General features: G+C 38.1%; 1 protein-coding gene across 1 annotated transcript in view; it reads left to right on the top strand.

Moving 5' to 3' along the window:
• LOC117400662 (protein naked cuticle homolog 2) overlaps positions 1-13,301 on the top strand; it is a 70,944-nt gene that overhangs the window by 40,428 nt on the left and 17,215 nt on the right. Inside the window, exon 4 of the mRNA XM_034000923.3 lies at positions 11,229-11,289. Within this exon, the coding sequence (XP_033856814.1) occupies positions 11,229-11,289 (61 nt within the window). The remainder of the gene's footprint in view (positions 1-11,228; positions 11,290-13,301) is intronic.

The raw sequence follows: 13,301 nt of genomic DNA, 5'->3' as shown, positions 1-13,301 counted from the left end.
AGTATTGCTCATCCTTGTGAGACAGCTTTTTGGGTCTTCCAGTCCTGGGTGTGTAAATTACAGATGATGTTTCTCTGTACTTGTTGGCTATGCTTCAGATACCACACCTTGAAAATCAAGTGATGCGAGCTATTTCACTCAGTGTTTTTCCTTCTATGCAAATCAAGGTTGTTATAATAGCAGAAAACACTAGTGGAGGCTTTGAGTAAATTGTTGATACTCATAATGCATCAGAGTAGAAAAATGCAACATGTCTAAGACTTTTGCACAGCAGTGTATATATATATTTTTCACAGCTTTTTGGGTCTTCCAGTCCTGGGTGTGTCAATTACAGATGATGTTTCTCTGTACTTGTTGGCTATGCTTCAGATACCACACCTTGAAAATCGAGTGATGCAAGCTATTTCACTCAACGTTTTTCCTTCTTTATGCAAATCAAGGTTGTTATAATAGTAGAAAACACTAGTGGAGGCTTTGAGTAAATTTTTGATACCTATAATGCATCAGAGTAGAAAAATGCAACATGTCTAAGACTTTTGCACAGCAGTGTATATATATATTTCACCATAAATAAATAAATAAATAAATAAAGTATTATAGCTTTTTGTGTCTACTACTATGTTATGTCATGTTCTTTACTGTTGTTACATGATGCAGATGAAACAGTGTATCAACCTGAAGTACTCACACATGGTCCCAGTAATATAATATTTATGTAGGTATTGACCCTGTTTTAATTATAGAGATTCCTCAGTATCAGCCTTGTATAGGCCCAAAGCAGAAATGTGGAGTTTTGTTGAGTAGAGAATATTTGCTCTGAAACAAACAAATAGTATTAAATAATCAATCAATCTGTGTTTACAAATAATGACAAAGGGATAGGTTTTTGTTATCAATCTGAGACTGACAAAGTGCAGATGCGATCTGGACTTTGCTAGATATCAAGGCCTGGCAAGTCACTAGCTTAGGCATTACAAAGTCGTACTTCAGTTTCACTCAACTAAACAGCTGTTGCTTAGCCACGACTAAAGATAATTTAGAATTAATGTATATGATGCCAAAAGTTCAGCTGTATTAACTGGAAAAACCCTGTACATGATGTTTGAGAGTTCAGAACTATGGATTAATTCCAACAGTATCTGTTCAGAATGAAATGTTCATATCGCCAGCAGCCCTTATAGACATTTCCCATAGTAAAATCATAGCAAGGTGTATTAAAAGATAGATAAAAGATAAGCATGATAAAGCATATTAAAAAACATAGCAAACCATGGTGAATTATGGTGAATGCAAAGTATAGTATAACCCTGGGGACAGCATGGGAAAATTAAAATGAACATGCAAACTTGTTTTTTTTGTTTTTTTTTTAATATAGCTGTAATTACTTAACTTGACAAAGTCTTAATGGTTAATGTAATGTTAAAATTATAATTGTTTCTTGAAAACATTTAATTGATTACTAAATTATTGTATTGGTTTTGAAAGTTCAAGTCAATATGCAAGGAACCTGTTCATTTGAAAAGCCATTTTGTGACATTTTTGCTTGAATGGAGAGAGGATGTATGTTCAGTCCTGGGTAGTTATAATTTTTCAGACCATCTCACAGACAGGTTAAGATGATAATAACTATAGAACCCAAAGCAACGTAACATACCACCAAAAATAAAATTACATTTGAAGCTATTTGCTTTTTAACTTTAAAATACAATTTATAAAGACTCCATTTATACTTTTAAAAATGTTGTTACTGCATTAATTACATACTTTTGGCTTATGAACAAAATACTGTAAGTTTGTGGGCAGCATACAAAACTATACAAAAATACAAAGGAGAATAAAAGATAGCCATCTGTTCTCTGTCTCATTAGAAATGTGATCCTGTAGCCGACCCCAGGCAAACATTAGAGGGAAAATATCCCTATGATTAAGACACACAAAGCCTTGCGCCATCATTTGTTGCCTGAGTATGTTTTTAGAAAACAAAATTGCAAACGCATTTTGAAAACAATACTCTGTCTTCAATTATTGTGTAACTATAATTGGACCACCCACTGGCCTGTGGTGTTTTATAACATGCAAGTGTGTCCATGGCGGGGTTACTGCTCATTGTCAAGATTGTCAGACGTTATTTAGTGTAGATACCATGGGGGACATGCTAAATTGGCAGTGTAAAGTAGCGCCCTGCCACGGCACAAATTTTACCCCATCCGGAATGTATTAACTAGTCCAAAATTAATGAGGCACGGTGTAATCTGCGCCACCCGCTCAAAATGAGCTACCAGTAGCACAGATTAACAGACTAATCAGAAAAATAGCGCCTCCCCTCCAAATGGGCTACCTCAATTTGGGCTAAGTAGGTCATTTGGGCTAACCTGTGTTTTAAATAAAATGTACAGGTTTTAACCCACTAAAGCTTGGGCATCTCTGTCAGTCATCTTGGATAAAGGCGTCTGCTAAATAAACAAATAATAATAATAATAATGAACCAAGTTTATTATACAATGAATACAAACAATTGTACATAATGAAATAGCCGATATCGAGCTATAATTTCACCCTCAGGGAGATCAAAAATGGTAATCTGTTTCCCTTCTTCTTAGTACTCTCCCTCTGTTCCTAGGTTGTTCAGGAAGGTTAGGTGCCTGCACTCTCCGTCATAAGAAATGCCCCAGAGAATTCACGCATTTCATAGAAATCGTGTATTTGACTGCATACCATGAAAAATATGCATTTTATTTTCCGTACAGTATTTTACATTACTCTTCACCTCCCCTGTTCATTTCATACTTTTATCAAGTAGAAGCCGCGCTACAGTAGCTGTACGTGGTCCGGTGTCAATGGCGTGCATTTGGTTACTATGGCAACGTGGATAAACAAATCCCGGCTTCATGATTGGTGAATATACATACTGTACAGATACATTTCTACATACTACTAGAAATGTACAGCGTGTTTAAACAGAAACACAAAAGCTTCGGTTTTGTCATTTCAGGTTTGCAGTTAACGTACAGTAGGTACAATAATTGTACTAGAAATTAGCTTTCGACTGCAGTGACATCAGGAATATCTGCTACTAAAGCGTACTAAATCAAATATAAATCTGACAGAGGATATATATATATTCATCAACAACTTTTTTCCGGAGGTCTTCAGGAATTACTTTTGTTCGTGGCATGATGTGACTCTAGAACCTGTGTGCTGACAACTTCACTCTGATGGTAAGGGCCAAAGTTAGTCAGATTTACTGTATATTGGGCAGGGCTGGCCCAAATCAGGCCTGGTTGTTAACCAAAGTACTCAAACAGCTGACCCTAATTATCCCTTTAATTGGGTTGAGTTAACTAGGGGGGGGCAATAACTTTTTCACACCTGAAGATTGCATGTTTGATTACCTTGCACACCAAAGAAATGAAAGAAGCACCAAACTTTGGTGTCATTTTTTCTCTCGGACTACCTCTATATACTACTACAACCCACAATAAAATCTGACCAAATACAATGAAAAATGTGCAAAAATGCAGATTTCCATTACACGAGAGTAGATGTTAAAACTTCATGCTGATTTGAACTCGGCTCTCGCCAAGATAAGCACCAACTAAGACATAGCTTTACAGTAAACTAATGTGATCCATCTGTGTCTCCATCCATTTGTGTTTCCTTCCATATGATGATGTAGATCAGCTTATTTGCCTCCCTGGTGCATCAGCACACGCAACGGCTGTGATGCTAGATAGATAGATAGATAGATAGATAGATAGATAGATAGATAGATAACATTTTTGTATCTGAATTATTTAAAAACTGATTATAATATTGTTACAGCTTATTATTTAGAGCAGAGTTTCCTAATCCCGGTCCTGTCCCCCTATGTCTGCTCGTTCTCAGTTACTTAATTGAACCCTTAATTTAACTATTCATTAGCTTAATTATACCTTTTTAATTGTTTTCAGCTTTTAAACAGTTGGAGATTTCAAGTTAACTATACAATTTTAAGCAACTTGAAATCGTTAACTTTTAAGGAACTACGAACAATTAAAAAGGTCTAATTAAGCACATTAGTTCAATGAAGGGTTTGATTACGTAATTGAGAACTCAGTTGGAATGAAAACCAGCAGACAGTGGGGTCCCCCAGGACTAGGATTGGGAAACCCTGATTTAGACTACGTAATGGTATCACTATAAGGTCTCAGCTTTGATCTTCCGGGCTTATGAACTCTGGCCAAAGCTGAATGTGTTTGATCATGGAGAAGGAAAAAAAGCCAATGGGAAAGGTGCCTGACCCCCAGGGGTCACCTAAGCAGCACTTGGAGACCACAGACTGTTGCTTCATAGGAAATTACTGTTGAGAGTTGAGTTGCACACCCACCCTCCTCGAATACACATCTGGTTTTGTGTGCCAGACCTGGCCTACACTGGATTTAAAGGCTTTGGTTTCTTAGCTGAGCACTCATTCTTAAGTTACGTGCTGCTCTAAAAAGAAGAAAAATGTTTCCTGAACCAGACTTTAAGTCTTATGCCTGAGACAATAGCCTTTTTAAGGCTAGTTAATAATGGCCATGCAGCCGGATGAGAACCCTTGATCCATTAAGGTACTGACTTTTTGGTCATTGAAGATCCCCTATAAATTGCATACCTTTTTATTCCTATTGACTGTTCTCAAAGTTTCTACAGATTTATTCTAAATGTGTTGGAAGAAAAATCAAATCCTTTGCTGAATCAGTATATTGAAGCAGCCTTAAAAAATAAAAAACAGGACCCAAGAGGTACTGTACATCTTAACAATACCAGGCTATATAAGAAATATACTGTATGAGTCACTTTAACTGACTATTTCTATACTAATTTGAAAATGTGAAAGCTACTAGACTCACCAGAATAAAGAATAAATGTTAATTTACAGAGGAAGAATTTTCCAATGTGCTGGAGAGTGGTAGTTCCTTGGGAGCAAGAGCTTGGATATTGGTTTTATGCCTTACCTGAGATACAGTATATTTTACCACATAGACAGTCAGTAGCCACCCCCGCAATGCTAGTATTTGAGCATGCCATGCTGCAGAGGATCTTTTTGCATTACAGAACATTCACATAATTGGAAATCTGTTCCTGAAACATGCTTTTATAAACAAAGAACACAAATGCACTCGGGGGGTGATGTAAGTATAGTATAGTATATGTTTTGCAGATGCAAAATTCAAATTGCATTGCGGCCAGGCAATTATTTTGCAAAATAATGATCCGCAATTATGATAATGAGGGTCTCAATGAGTGCATCGGTCTATTTAGCGGCCGCACTTGCAGAGTTAGGAATACAGAGAGCAGTAATCTCTGTATGACATGTGTGGAGCACGAAAATACCAAAAGAAAAATGTCACAAGAAGGGCAGCAAAATCCTCTTGGTGCATGGAAAAGAAAAGAAAAGTTTTCTGAGAAGGAGCTGTCCTGGCAGTGGAGGTCAGCATGAAACAGAGTTGTTTGGAAAAGCCTCAGCCAACATCAGTTATGCGAGTATCCTTAGGAAATGATATGTGTTGGCCTGCTCTTTTTAGCATGACATCTAGAAATTTGCTTAGCACTCTGGGAAAGGTGGATTGGGCAATTCCTCCAGGCATTCCAACTGTGGTCTGAAAGGAACCAGAGGCTAAGTAGTGCAGAGAACACAGCACTTTCACATGTGCAGGGATAGCGGCCTCTAGATTGACATTGGAGTCTAGCTCATCCCTCAATTCAGCTATGCGGTCAAGGATGACCTGCGGAGTGAGACGATAACGCTCTAGCACTGCATCCTCCAGCATCCCAAACAAAGTGACCCTGGGATTGAATATGCTGGGTCTTCTTCATCATGCGGGGTCTTCTTTGTCTTGCCCTTCTCCTCCGAATGTGTTCTTTTTTTCATTTGATTGCATTTCAATATAATTTTAATGGAGTAATGATGGCAAAGTGCAAATTTGATAATGGGTGCAGAACACCAGGTGAACATCATTCTTTACATATGCCATATTTTTATTGGCTGGTAAAATCAGACTTTACGGCTGCTAAACACCATTTACAGCAGCATTATGGGGGTTTTGCACCCGCAAATCACTTTGCGCGTATCCTTACATCACCCTCTCATTGTTTTTCATAATGTCCCCAGATGATACACAGGAATAAAATCGAATTGCAGACTTCCAAATACTGCACTTCTAAGCACAGCATTATGGATGTGAACTAATGGCGTGTACAGTATTGAGTGAAATTATTTCAAATATTTAATTGTAAATTTCACAAAGTGAAAGAGGTAGTGCCTGAGGGAAAACGGCAAATCCAAGCAGTATACACAATACCCATAAAAGGTGCCAGCAATAGGTTAGCACTCAGTTTCCTGGTTAATTTCCAAACACTGGCAGTATCCTTCGCCTCAGTAATTTCACATGTACTATATTAGTTTCTAAAACCAGGAAGTCAAGGGGGTCCATTTAGGAACCATTCATTTAGTAAAAGATGGGTATCGATGGGGGAGGGGGGGATTTTTCAGATAAAGTAGTTAAAGTTAGAAGAAGAAGAAGAAAATTATTATTAAACTTCATACACATAACACCTAACAACACTATTGACAATATTGTGTATTTCTAGACTGTAAATAAGGCAAGTCCTCTGTACAAGTACCTGAACTAAAGAATGTCAATGGGGCCTAATCTTTAACTGTGAAAAAAAGTATAACAATGCCCATTATTGTACAGCTTCAAATCTGATTGCTCTACCTTTCAGTGCTTCTTAATCTGCCGCATTACATCCTTATAAAAACCTACTTAAAGAAGTGCTTCCATGCTCACATGGCTTGTCTGATGCCCTTCATAGTCACGCTGACTGAAGTGCAGCTTCACAAGGGTGCATTTCTGATGGGCTGATAAGTTTTGCTTGGTGTTGTGTGACAGGAAATGTTGAAACAAAGATCTGTAGTGTTCTTAAATCAATAAGGCTGGGGGGTTGGAGCAGACTGGAGATTTGGCTGATGTCACCTGGTTCTTAGAAATGAAAGCTCCCCTCTGTAACTTAATACCACTTGAAAGGCAGGCAAAAGGCAGACTTGAAGGATGCTTGGCAATGTTGCTGTAGAAAAACAGGAAAAAACAGCCAGCTCCTTCGTTTCTTTGTTTTCCAAGTGCCTATCACAGTTCTTTCCCGAATTATCTGAGCCGCCTGTGGTATCTGATGGTTGTATCAAATAGGCTAGTTATCAAACCAGCTTTTTATGTTTTTTTTATTTTTTTATCAACTTGTTTCTGCATATCCACATACAGTAAATACATGTGATTTAGATATTGGGTTTCGTTTTAAAATGTTCCAAAGATAATGATTTTTTTCTTCATCTCCACAGTACAAACTACTGATATAATCTGAGAGAAAACACTCCGTTGTAATGGGATCAAAAATTGTATCGTCAGTTTCAGAAACAGCATTTTCAAATCCTGATCACTTACAAATATGTATATAACAAATTACATTGTAAGAAAGATTATTTCTCATGAGTGTTGCCATATACTCTTCAAAACCTCATATTGTATATTGTTTCGCATGCAAAGCATAATTCAGTCGTAATGAATTCCATCTTTCTGACCATCTGTTGGTCCAATGTAAAGTTTTGGCTTTTGACAAGAATCTTTAATATCATCTGGAAACTGCCTGTAAAATTATAAACCATGTTCACTGATACCCTTCTCACTTTTAACACTATCAATGGATTTTGTTCAACACTATAGAACTGTCTTCTCCTAAAATGTTGGTCCAACTCTATTAGAATTCTCTGTTTTCTTGGTTGGAAGAAATAGTCATTTTCTATCTCACTCTACATATACTAATTTAATTCATCTAAACGGTGGCAGATCTAAATACCGGCATCTTTTAGATTAGGGGTTCTCAACCATTTTGCTTCTGAGCCCCCCCCCCCCCCATAAAAATTCCACGGCCCACCATATACATTATATATATACAGGCAGTCCTCGCACTTATGACACAATTGGTTCCTTAAAGTCGCGTTGTAAGTCGAAGCACATGCTCCCAAAGGAACAATGTTATAAATTGGGATTACGTTCCTGACTCTTTGTCAGGAACGTAATCCTCGTTACTCGCACTGCTTTAACTCACAGTTTCAATCACTGCAGGAGGAGATGGACTGTGTTTATAGAGACATTCCGCTTCACAGTAACGTCCGGTGGCTAAGTCGTGGCAAGGTTTTGGACCGCTTTGTGAACTGCTTTGATGCTATCAAACAGTTCTTATCTGAAAAAGGGCAGATCTACCCTGAGCTGGATGATGACAGATGGTTAGGGAAGCTAATGTTCTTGACTGACATTACCTCGCACTTGAACGAACTTGACCTGCGCCTCCAGGGTGCAGGGCAAACAGTTTGGGATCTTTACGAAACATGGAAGGCATTTGTTGCAAAACTGGCAGTTTTTGCTCGGGATTTGCGCTCTTCAAGCTTCCGCTACTTCCAGCATCTAAAAGAGCCATCGACACGATGCACCATCAGTATTGAAAAGATTGGCATGTACATGCAAGCGCTGGAATCAGAATTTTCTGAAAAGTTTCAAGATTTCCAACATTGTGGGCCAATGTTTTCCTTTCTAATTTAAACCTGACCAATTCAAGGAGTTCAAGCTGGATTTGTCTGTATTTCAGCGGATGGGCGTTGAAGAATTTGAAATGCAGCTCATAGAGTTAAAAAGCTCAGACTTGTGGTCATCAAAATTTAGAGATCTGCGGAGTACATTTGAAACTATTGAAATAGATCCTGGGACCTCTATTCTGACCTGCTGGGCATCACTTCTTGAGAAATTTAACTGCTTGAAGAAAACTGCATTTGCCATGCTTTCAGCATTTGGATCCACTTACCTGTGTGTGTAGGTATTTTTACACATGAAGTCTGTTCTCTGCCCCTCTCTGAGTCATAAGAACATAAGAAAGTTTACAAACGAGAGGAGGCCTTTCGGCCCATCTTGCTTGTTTGGTTGTTAGTAGCTTATTGATCCCAGAATCTCATCAAGCAGCTTCTTGAAGGATCCCAAGGTGTCAGCTTCAACAACATTACAGGGGAGTTGGTTCCAGACCCTCACAATTATCTGTGTAAAAAAGTGCCTCCTATTTTCTGTTCTGAATGCCCCTTTGTCTAATCTCTATACCCTGGAAGTCGCCGATTCGAGTCCAGGCTATTCCACAGCCGACCGTGGACGGGAGCTCCCAGGGGGCGGCGCACAATTGGCCAAGCGTCACCCGGGGGGAGGGAGGGTTAGGTGGGCCAGGGTGTCCTCGGCTCACTGCGCACCGGCGACCCCTGTAGTCTGGCTGAGCGCCTGTGGGCTTGCCTGTAAGCTACCCAAGAGCTGCGTTGTCCTCCGACCCTGTAGCTCTTGGGTGGCTGCATGGTGAGTCCGCAGTGTGAAAAAAAGCGGTTGGCTGATGGCACATGCTTCGGAGGACAGCGTGTGTTTGTCTTCACCCTCCCAAGTTAGCGCAGGGGTGGTAGTAGTGAGCTGAGCTTAAAAAATAATTGGCCATTCCAAATTGGGAGAAAATTATAAAAAATTGGCTAAGAAAAAAAAAAAATGTATCCATATCTAGTACTTATTGTGTGTGTGTTTCCAACGATTTTTTCCTCTGCTTTGTAATCTGTCGTGCTCCCGCTGAAATAGCTCTATTACATCATACGTAACCCGAGAACATGTTATGTGATCTGAGAACGCGTTAATTTCTGTGCATGCTTATGACATGCTGAAGCTAATAGGTTTCAGCGCGTCATAAGCTTGCAGGGAAAATAACACATTCTCTGGTTTATTTTTGGAGGACCCCTTGAAACCTCCTCAAGGCCCCCTAGGGGGCCGCGGACCCCCGGTTGAGAACCCCTTCTTTAAATCACGAAATAGGAACCTCCCTGTGTTTTTTGTAAGAGTGATATACTAAGACCCAAATGTACTGTTAGATGATTTCCATAGCCTTGGTACACAAGTTTTAGTTATCTCAATGGGGCAGCAGTGTGGAGTAGTGGTTAGGGCTCTGGACTCTTGACTGGAGGGTCATGGGTTTAATCCCAGGTGGGGGACACTACTGCTGTACCCTTGAGCAAGGTACTTTACCTAGATTGCTCCAGTACAAAAAAAATGGGTAATTGTATATAAAAATAATGTGTAAAAATAATGTAATTGTATGTAAAAATAATGTGATGTCTTGTAATAATTGTAAGTCGCCCTGGGTAAGGGCGTCTGCTAAAAAATAAATAATAATAATATTTAGATACACCACTGTTCAGAATGGACAGACCCCAGTAACTGAGTAACCTGAGAAACACATTCTGGCTGGGAGACAGTTAGGGAGTTGTTGAAAGCAAGGAGCATCAAATGTGTCCTGATACTTGTTGTTTTTTTAAAAAAAAAAAAAATAATAATTATAAGCGTCATAAAACAGTTTGAAAGAAAACTACAAGTGATTGTGAGTCAAAAACAGTATAAGGGTTTTGTAAATCTTTAAGGAATATGTTTTGAATAGTGAATAAAATATAAACATTCTTTAAAACACTTGAAAAGGTTTTCATAAACTGAAAATTTAAGATTTAATTAAAAAAAAAAGACTTTAGAAAAAAGAAAATACTTAAAATAGCCCTTAAAGTGAGTTAAACAAATAAAGAATAAATTATATAAAAATAAACATCTTTGAAGTAGAAAATAAATAAATATTACATAAATGAATAGTTACTGAAATACTGCCCCTATTTATCTCCTAGCAAGTTGGCAAACAGCAGCAGCACATTTTATTTGTGGACAGAAATGATTAGCATATCCCATTCGGCTGTTGATTTCTCTTTCATGTTCCTGACAACTGTTACACGACAGGCTTCATCTTGTAAAATACAAAAGCACGGCTTACTGACTACAAAGTATGAGTAACAGTTGCCAAAAGTGGCGAAACTGTTTTCAAAAAGCAGAGAAATAGAATCCATGTGGCCTTTTGGATCTGGAGGATTTCTGAAATTTGGAGCAGGCATTAAAGCTTTGGCTGTGGTTACAATTTTATGACCCAGACAGTGAAACACAATAGCCATGCAGATGTTCAAAGTGTTGGGACTCATTCCCAGCTCTCACATCCCAGACCTTTCATTGTAGGAAATGCTTATACTTGAACTGTTTGTTTTCACAGAGTCTGTGGCTGAAGTCCTGCCGATTCACTTACATTTCTCTTTCTTTGGTTTTCCATAGGAGTTACTGAATGGGGAGCTGAAGGACAGGCATTTTCTAGATGATCACTGCCCCCTAGAGGGTAAGAAATTAACTGCAATTACAAACTTGGCTTTGGATACGTCTTTCTTATGACATTTTCCATTATGAATCTTTGTCCTTCATTATCCTCCCTCATTGTCAAGACACAGAGTACGACTATTTAAAGTTAGACTTCTAATAGAAAATGTCTTGTGTTTTATGTGTTAATTACTCAAAACTGGCATTTTTGCAGGGAAAGAAAGAAATTATATTATAATTTTTTTTAACATTCTGGTACAGGACAACAGTTATGAACCCATTTGGGGACCTCAATTAACTAAACTCTAACACATTTAAACACCTTGCTTTTAGGATTGCAGATGTATGAAGTGAACTATGTAGCTATGTAGGTGAAAGAAAGGGAATTGTGGTATATCCGTAAAAAAAAAATAATAAAGTAAAACACATTTGTAAGACCAAGACACAGGAATCTGTCTCTACCAATGTTAAAATAACACCCAGGCAGATGAATCAACCAGTTCATTTTGAAGAAATGTACAACTGAAATTAGGGCAGAGTTCACTGGTATTAAACACTCCAAGAAAAATATCAGCATCTTATGTTTCTTGTAAAAAAAATATCTGAGCTATAACAAAATCAGAATGTTTGAGCTATTTCAGTCTCAGGGTGCTTTCTTTGAAAGAAAGGGAAATGAAACAGGCTGACTAAAGGAATTTCAGAATTCTTTCAATGCAAATTGAGTCCCATAGTAGTACCAGTGCTTGTTAAAAGGGGCATTGGACTGAGGATAGACCCTTCCTGGGTATTTGCCTTTGCTTGTTTATCATCTGGCATCATTTCAACTTTCATCTGGAAAATCACTTTAAAGCGCTGTATGCACAGCAGTTATTTCCACAGCAGGAAGTCAAATAAAAATGTTTTACCTTTAGGTAGCCAGTGTGGAGACTAGAGTCTGAGTAGCATGACGTTTTACATGTGTCTGGAGAATGCTCACTTTGTTATAAGTGTTATAGCCATTCATTGTTGGGTTCTTTTAAGTGTATCTTTTCAAATCTTTTTAACCAAACAAACCCATTCCATTGAAGATAAAGGCTGCCCACATACTGTTCTTAACAGTCTTCCCTATTACTGAAGGCTCCCATGGCACATTGAGTCTAACTGCCACATATTGCACTCCCAGAGACAGACTGCCACATATATTTAAATCATGCTATGTAAAGAGGCTGTTTACCTCCAGAGATGCAAAGCATTTCTTTCTGGAGGAGGTTGAAGTTCGTTCCCAAACATGTCTGCTCAAAGCCCCTGGTCTGCTAATAATGTACAGTATGACAGCAATTTAAATATCATGTGCTGTTGGCTTGAATTACATACTGTGAAATTACATTATTAGGAGGAGCCTCATATTTTGAGCTGCACTTTAAATTCAGTTTTTTCTTACCAAAGAAAAAATAATGACATCTGTAAAGCAAAACTAACTCACACCCACAGACTGTGTTTTTGTACAATGTTTGTGAACTTTCTCTGAGCTGTCAGTATATTGAAAACTGTGCTGGTTCATTATGTGTATATACAGACGTGCTCAAATTTGTTGGTACCCTTACAGCTCATTGAAATAATGCTTCATTCCTCCTGAAAAGTGATGAAATTAAAAGCTATTTTATCATGTATACTTGCATGCCTTTGGTATGTCATAGAATAAAGCAAAGAAGCTGTGAAAAGAGATGAATTATTGCTTATTCTACAAAGATATTCTAAAATGGCCTGGACACATTTGTTGGTACCCCTTAGAAAAGATAATAAATAATTGGATTATAGTGATATTTCAAACTAATTCGTTTCTTTAATTAGTATCACACATGTCTCCAATCTTGTAATCAGTCATTCAGCCTATTTAAATGGAGAAAAGTAGTCACTGTGCTGTTTGGTATCATTGTGTGCACCACACTGAACATGGACCAGAGAAAGCAAAGGAGAGAGTTGTCTGAGGAGATCAGAAAGAAAATAATAGACAAGCATGGTAAAGGTAAAGGCTACAAAACCATCTCCAAGCAG

This window comes from Acipenser ruthenus, chromosome 4 (genome assembly GCF_902713425.1).
Source record: "Acipenser ruthenus chromosome 4, fAciRut3.2 maternal haplotype, whole genome shotgun sequence".
In the NCBI taxonomy this organism is placed as follows: domain Eukaryota; kingdom Metazoa; phylum Chordata; class Actinopteri; order Acipenseriformes; family Acipenseridae; genus Acipenser; species Acipenser ruthenus.
This window is presented reverse-complemented; position numbering and strand designations above follow the sequence as displayed.